This window comes from Oryzias melastigma, linkage group LG13 (genome assembly GCF_002922805.2).
Source record: "Oryzias melastigma strain HK-1 linkage group LG13, ASM292280v2, whole genome shotgun sequence".
NCBI lineage: Eukaryota > Metazoa > Chordata > Actinopteri > Beloniformes > Adrianichthyidae > Oryzias > Oryzias melastigma.
In genome coordinates, this window is record NC_050524.1 from 25,642,829 (window position 1) to 25,650,956 (window position 8,128).

Here is an 8,128-nt window from a genome sequence, read left to right on the forward strand (position 1 = left end):
TCCTCCACTGTGCGCACACAAGGTACACAAGCTCACGTGATACGAAAATGCGACCCCCCCCCCCCTCGTCACTCCTGTTAATTCACCTCCGTGTAGCTTTGGCCGATGAAGCCGCAGAAGATGTGAGAATTTTTAACAGGATCCAGACAGAATGGGAGGATACACCTGCTGGACTTATAACAGAAACCAGAACATTTAATAAAAAGTTTTATTTAAAGATTTGGAGACGGGGCTGTTGTTACACAACGATGCTATGCTAATGATGAGCTGTTCCATGTGTCGCCAACTGGTTTAATGCACTGACGGTTTAATGGAACTGGACAAAACGAGGTGTTGAGGTCACCCGTAGAAGTGCATTACCTCCAGCCCTTGCAAATCAGGCCAGAGCCTTCTCCGTCACTTCCTGATTCATCTACCGCCATATTGCAACCAACTGCAACCTGCAACAACGATTAGTCTAAGTCGGTCTGCGTCATGTTTTTAGAGGAGTTATTGTCTCCAATCTTGAGTCATAAATTGAGATTAGAAAGAACGCACTAAGAAGGAAGCGTCAGAGCAGGAAGGATTATTCTGACCAATAAAATGATTGAGAAGTAACTGGCTATTTCTCAATGGAAGTCTTTGGGACTTTGACCTTCTTGCAACCAGCGGATACTTCCTGTTTGGAACACTGGAGGGGCTTGCTAAATCCATTGATTACATGGTTTAATGTCAGACAGTATATTCGTGGGCTGGACTTTAAGACATGCATAAATACAACAAAAACAAGTTCATAGGACATTTATAAAGAACATTATTTTCTATATAATAACAGACATGAATCCACTTTGAATGCACCTTTATTGATAGTGTCTCATATTACAGAGCTGGTGTTGTGCTGGAAAAAGCCCCCCACCCCACGAGAGACACGTTCTGAACAGTCACTGTAGATGCCTGCATCTTTACTGATGATGACATTTTGGTCAAAATCACAAATATTATCATGTTTTCTAGTTGTTTTTATGACAAAGTCATACAAAGGGAATCATCTGGAGCCAGAATTAGGAAAAAAAAGTCGATTTTCTGTCAATCTGCTCTCCTAGTAAATCTGTTTGTGATTTCTCAGCATGTGTTTATTTGAGTTTACAGTTAGATGAGATTAAATATGTGTTCTTACCATTTATGAAGGACTTTTATGCTGTAAAAAAATGACATATTATATTTGTCGTCTTCAGCTAGAAATGTGTATGAAAAGTGGTTCCAGACTGTCTTTTCTGGATAGCTCCAGTATTCTCATCACTTAGGTTGCAGGAGCGGAAGAGGCTGTAAGATATCAGGAGTCAGTGGAAACAAAGGGATGATGGGAAGTCAGAGCAGGCTTACTCAGTGTCAACACTTCAAAGGTGAAAATTTAATGAACTCCTGCCGCTCTGCATAAACTATATTCTAGAAAATTGTATGAATCTGTGTTACTCAATACTGACTCTTGCTGGACAGAAAACACCATTGCTGGCAACAAGTAAACAAGTGTACACACACTAAATTTGACACAGTTGTTGTGGCGTCTTCATTCTCATGCCTCGATCTATACTATCTCAGTATTAAGGAAGTGCGTTTGACAGTCCTGTTGAACAAATGTGACATTTAACCTACAAAACATGAAATGATTACTTTAACTGGACTGATTTAGCACCTAAATGACAGAAATGTAACTGAGTGGATCCTATCATTCTTCAAAATAAAAGATTTTTCAAGATAAAAGATCTTCCAGACTCATAATAAATTCAGAGTTTAGCTTCTGCTTTAGCAACAAGCTAATGTTTTTGACTAATTTAGTTTACTGAGGAATTTTAGGCTATTTTTCAGTTTAGCTAGTATTTAAGCAACATGCTAACATTTTTGACTAATTTTGTTTTCTACTAATTTTTTAGGCTAATTCAGAGTTTAGCTTCTATTTTAGGAACAGGTTAATTTTTTCGATTAATTTAGTATAATGATGACTTTTAGGCTATTTTGGAGTTTAGCTCAAATTTAAGCACTGTGCTAGCTTTTTGGCTTATTTGGTATCTACTGAAGTTTTTGGGCTAATTTGGAGTTTTGCTCATATTTAAGCAACTTACTAAACATTTTTTGCAAAATTAGCTTGTATTCGGGATTCTTAAGAAATTTTACTATAATTTTTTAAGAATTTTATGTCAACTTCTGCGCTCTTTCATAGATCTTTAGGGAAATTTCCAGTCTTTTAGCAAATTTAACGTTTTGCATATAGCTTCTGCATTTTCAGGAAAATCCCTTCAGCAATCAAAGTAAATTGCGTCACAATTTTTAGCAAAAAACTTCAGCATCTTCAAGAATAGTTTCAGCTAAAAGCATTCACACTAACATTATCGCAGGTGATGTGACTTATGTAGTTTAATCTTGTTTTAATACCAGAACCTAATGAAGGACAGATGCTGGACAATTCCTTGAAAGTTTTAATAAACTATCATCTTAATTGTCTTTATTTGTATTTAGTTTAAAGCTGATGATGGTTAAGATTTATGCTTTACATCCACTTTCCAAATGACCCGATTAGTTGACTAATCAGAAAAAAGAATCAGTGGTTAGTCGACTATTAAAATAATTGTTTGTGGCAGCTCTATTTGTCAAATATTCCTACTTATTAGCAAGGAGTGTTTTGCTTTTGGACCATCAACAGCAGCTCCACAGCAAACAGCCAAATGTGTCCTTCAGCCTGCTGCACAGGGTTATGTCTACCAGTATGTTCTGCTAGAAAAACAAAATCTTGTATTATAACGAATGCAGTGGGCACAGATGGGATCCTGAGTGCAGAACTCACACGGATGTTTGGACACAGAGGAAGTCTCCTCTACACTTTAGTAGAGAACGGGCCTGAAGGTTTCCTCTGGAGAACGCTGTGGAGGCTGGAGTGGGAGAATGAAGGCTGTTTGTGCTGCGCATGCACAGCGTGTGGTGAGCACACAGTGTCAAACATGTGACTCACTTTACAGTTTTTACCAGCCTTTCATTAGAGATTCATGAAGGAACAGACACTTTCTCCGGTCTGGACCTCGGAACCAGTGGCCAGGATGCATTCAGTGTTCTGCACACTCAAGGTGGGATTCTCAGAGACCATCTGGAACCTTTTCCTTTGCAGCAGTCTGGTGAAGGGTGTGACTGCTGCTGCAGCTGCATGAGGAGCCTTGGTTCTGTCGCAGGGCCCGCTGCCATGGCAACGGCTGCACGGGCCGTTTCTGGACCGAGCAGAGACAGGAATTCACCACCAGCAGGCATCTCTGGAACATCCACTTGATCGTTCCATCTTCCGGAATGACTGGAAAATGCAGAGAAGGAAGGATCTTTATTGTGAAGATGGTTTTCCCTCCATGTTGATGTTCTGGGAGTTTATTGGAACCAGAACAGCAGGTTCCTGTCTGGTCCAGTCTGTCCTGCTGATTTTGATTCTTTCATTTGCTCAGAATGGAAAAGCGGCACCACCTGGTGGTCTAAACGAAAGCTGCATGTAAAGCAGAGTTTCTCTGCTAGAAATCCTCATGAGGTCCTGCCAGGACGACCGGAGGCTCCCTGCAGACGTGGTCAGATATCAGCTGAGAAATCAGTCCTCGTTCATCATGTGGAGCAGAGCTGCTGTGTGACTAAACTCAGAAACCACGGGTTCCTCTGAGGAGGTCCACACGGGAGCAGAACAGATCCGTGTTCCCGCTGGGAGGTTTATAGGAAACCGCTGCCTGAGGAGGCTGGGGGGCGGGGAATGACCTCAGGTCTATCTCTGCAGAACTTTGGGTCTATCTCTGCAGAACCTTGGGTCTATCTCTGCAGAACCATGGGTCTATCTCTGCAGGACTTCAGGTCTATCTCTGCAGAACCTCAGGTCTATCTCTGAGGACCTCAGGTCTATCTCTGAGGACCTCAGGTCTATCTCTGAGGACCTCAGGTCTATCTCTGCAGAACCTCGGGTCTTTCTCTGCAGAACCTCCGGTCTATCTCTGCAGAACCTCAGGTCTATCTCTGCAGAACCTCCGGTCTATCTCTGCAGAACTTCAGGACTTTTCCAGTAGAACCTTTAGAATTAAGCACGCTGAACCTCATGTACATGGCTGCAAGAACCTCACGATACTACTTGCAGGCGTTTATAACTGCTCCTAAAACACCTCAAGTCTGTGTTTTACAGAACCTTAGAACTTTTCGTGCTGAACATTGGTATGGATCCTGTAGAACCTCACACATGTTCCGTTAGAACCTTTGGTTGGCCTGACAGAATATTTTACATGCACAGATGCGTCAAAATTGAGAAAGTCTTTTTCTTAGACTCTGCAGTAGTGAAGGGCAGATCAGATTCCTGCTGGACTCTTTCAAGAGCTTTTAGTGGTCCAAAAGTTCTTGTGGCTCCAAACGTCTGTAGTTGCTGAGCTTCACTGGCAGAAGCAAATGACCGTTCTTGCCATCAACAGAACAAAATATGTTCAGGTTTGTGTCGGGGAAATCTAGCAGAAGAGACTTCTGTGCTCAGATGACCACCAGGGGGCGCCGTCCTCCTGCTGCTGTGCAGGTTCTGCTCCTCCTGTGCTCACAGTTTTTCTTCAATCATTCATAATTCATGGTTTAAGAGTGTCAGAGTCGTTTTGTGCTGTTTTTTTTCCAGAATAAGACGTGTTCTTGCTCTGGTGCTGCTGTGGTTCGTGTGCTCTCTCTCTCTGAGGCCGACGGCGAGCAGTTTTCCTCCACTCAGACTGCTGTAGACCTGAGAATGGTGGCGCTAGCGGTCATGTGACCTGAAACAGCAAGCCAGCAGACGGATCACAAACAGTTTTGATCATATTGGAGTCGATGCACTCGTTGTCATATACAGTCAGTCCTGCGTGTGCAGGAGCAGGAAGTGAAGCGCGGGCCTCGCTCCGCCTGCTCCTCCTCTTGGAGTTGAACACCTCCCCATGAGGATCCCAGTCTGAACATGACTGAGATGCATTTTCAGACTGGTGGGGGTGAACGTGCCTACAGATGTGTGTGGAGAGGAAAAGCTTTGTTGAACTTCTCTTGTTGACTGTGATGATTCTCAGCGCGCGGCCTGCTCTGTTCAGGCTCATGTCTTAGGTGAGGAGGAGGAGGAGGGCGGCTGATCAAAGTTTGGAGACGAGCACAAGAAAACCTTAGAGGGGAAGAAAGAAAACTATAAAGAGTAAGGATAAGGAGCTCCTAATGAGAGTCTTTATGGTTTTGTTGTGCTGAGAACAACAAGAAGTGAAAAAGTCCACCAGGATAAATGGTCCATCTTTTTAAAATGGATTTAGCGATAGACTCAAAAGATCCAAGTACCGGTAAATGTGAGTGGAGCTCTTCTGCTCCAATTGATTCTGTAAGGAGGTCAGAGACTGGCTGATGCTTCAGCACACTGAAGATTTACCAGCCAGCTGCAGGACTTTGAAGCTGACGGGGTGAAGATGTGAGAGCAGTCAGGAGATGCTGAGTTTTTCTGGTTCTGTTAGAACTCTGTTAGAATCAGAGAAAAGTGACTCCTGATTGGCTCAGGACAGGAGATCTTTGCCTCTCCCTGTAGACTTCAGAAGAGGAATCGCTCCATCAAATCCACATCTTTGGTTTTCATCAAAAAGGTAAAAGAAAATGCTCTGTATTGATGTACAGTCCCTCCACAATCTAGCGTACATTTTTTTATATAAGTGGGAAGCATCATTAATCAATTTGCTCAAGTTAAACATGTATCTCGTCAAAACAGTCTACATTTATTATCATTATGAGTGATTGAAAAACAAAAAAAATACTTTTAAATAATCAGTTTTTATGAATGTTTTTTTCCCTCTTTTTTTAAATACTTCCAAAACTATCAGACAAAGTAAAAACAACGTTATTTTCTTGTTTCCCTCCACAATAGTGATGAGAATTCTGGCTAAAAATTCAATTCTTTTGCATTAGTTTTCCTAAAACAGCGGCTCTTTTGGCTACCAAATGGCTTTTTAGATTGTTGTTTGCTTTGTTTGATTCACTATAAACTACTAGATAAGATTATGCACAAAATCCATGATGTAAATATGTTTTTATTCATATAAAGTGTAAATTATGTATATGCTGTTATTTATCCCTTCCAGACAGAATGTACAAAATTAATGGTAAAAGAACTAACTATTAACTATTCAGTTTTTAACTCTACACATTTTAAGCTTTTTTCTTTTCAAACACATTTGAAGTGAACAACACAAAACTCTGCAACCAAAACCAAATACAAATTAAATTGTGCAAAAACCACTAAATCAAGACTTTTATTCACATTGACATTAAGAAAGACAAAAGAGTTTCAGCTTTGTGGATGTCATCTGATTTCTTCTCTCTGTGATGATCTGCTCTGTTTTAGAGAAGATTCTCTCAGTTCTCAGGTGTCTGGACAGGTTGATTGTGGAGCCATAAATATATACAGAATATATATACATATAGAGTATTTCCTGCAGACAGTTCCTTCATACTATCAAGAAAAGTCAAATGATTCCAGTTTTTATCTTCTTTTTCTTTTCATTTTCTTTACATTTTGTGTTGATGTTTTCTCTCTATCTCTCTCCCTGTTTGGCTCTTGCGCTGCTGAACGTGTAAGCCCCTCCCCCTCCACCCAGCACTCAGCGCGCGCACTTAACCCAATGCATCATGGGGGCTGTAGTGCATAAACTCACGCAGATGCTGGCATATTGTCGTTTCTGAGCTTCATTCTTTTGTTCACTTTTTAAACTGTCTGACGTCGGATCCCGCTGGAAGCTACACCGCTAAACACGAGCTTTAGCTGTTATTTTAGTTTGAACTGAGAGTCTTTATGAGCCGAATCAGAACAAGTGAGGACGTTAACCACTTCTGATTGGTCAGATTGATGACATGTGATCAAGCCTCCAACAATGATTGGCAGAGACAATTGAAGGGGAGGGAACTTTTCTTAAAGCTGAGTTTGAGGCTAGTTTTGCGGCTGGATTGCGGTAACATCATTCGGATTAGTCATTTATAGAATCAAAGAAATATTTCTTTTACCATCTTGCATATTCCAAACTATCCAGTGTTAAATCAGGGCCGTTTGGATGAACACAGAGCTGATAGTGATGGTAAATGTTTTAGATTTGTGAAAATGGGTAATTTCCCGCGGCACACCAGACCATCTCTCACGGCACACTGGTTGAAAAACACTGTACTAAGGTTTTTTGGGCTAATTTTGACTTCAGCTTATATTAAAACAACACAATAAATGTTTCTGCATAATTGTCATGTATTAGGAATTTTCAAGCAGTTTGACTACAAAATTTTAAGAATCAGGTCAACTTCAGCGCTCTTTCATAGTTCTTTAACAAAAGTTCCAGTCTTTTAGCAAAACATAGATTTCGTCACCATTTTCAGCAAAAAGCTTCAGTATCTTCAGCGACTACTTTCCTCTGAAAGCATTCACACTAACATTACCACAGGAAATGCAATTTATCTAGTTAGTGAAACGTCTCTTTAATGGCTCATGAGTGTTTCTGTCTCTCTGCAGGAGCGCCAGCGTCTGGAGACCATCCTGAACCTTTGTGCCGAGTACAACAAAGGTGAGGCTGGCCCGCCGGACCCCCTGGGCTCAGCAACAATGGGCTTCCCGGGCAGCCTGGCTGAAGGCCTCGGTCGGAGGCCGTCTGTGGAGAACATCCTGGGCGGGGCGGTGCTGAAGCAGAGGGAGAGCGACGAGGAGAACTTAAAGGAGGAGTGCAGCAGCACAGAGAGCACCCATCAGGAGGTGAGGACGTCTCCCCGCCCCGCAGCTGCTCTGCACAACGGAGCGCCACAGGTCAGAGGTCACGCTGCTGCCCGCTCGTCTGCATGCTGCTGAGGTGCCCCCCCACCAGAAGGAGCCGCAGTGACTCCAGCAGAGCTTTGAGCCGATGTGCATGCTGCTGCTGATGCTGTAACGTCATGCATGGAAGATGTTCTGCTGCTGGCCCGCTTCATACTTTTCTGTCATGGTGCTCGGCTCTCGTTGTCAGCAGGTGTTGAGCTTTTAAATGAAAACATCTTTCACTGTTTTGTAATCAGGATCGATGATCTCCTGGATTAGCTCATATCTCAGCTACACGCAGGCTATTTGGTCTAATTTAGACTTTTTTTTTTTTTTTTT

General features: G+C 42.2%; 1 protein-coding gene across 6 annotated transcripts in view; it reads left to right on the plus strand.

Annotated features, from left to right (window-relative positions):
- phldb1b (pleckstrin homology-like domain, family B, member 1b) overlaps positions 1 to 8,128 on the plus strand; it is a gene marked incomplete at its 5' end in the record, with an annotated part of 66,731 nt that overhangs the window by 36,500 nt on the left and 22,103 nt on the right. For 5 of the 6 annotated variants that reach the window (XR_004948878.1, XM_024257970.1, XM_024257972.1 and 2 more), the window contains 1 exon segment: positions 7,514 to 7,801. Coding sequence is in view for 5 of the 6 variants with exons in the window: in XM_024257970.1 (XP_024113738.1) it covers positions 7,514 to 7,801 (288 nt within the window). 6 annotated transcript variants of the gene reach the window in all.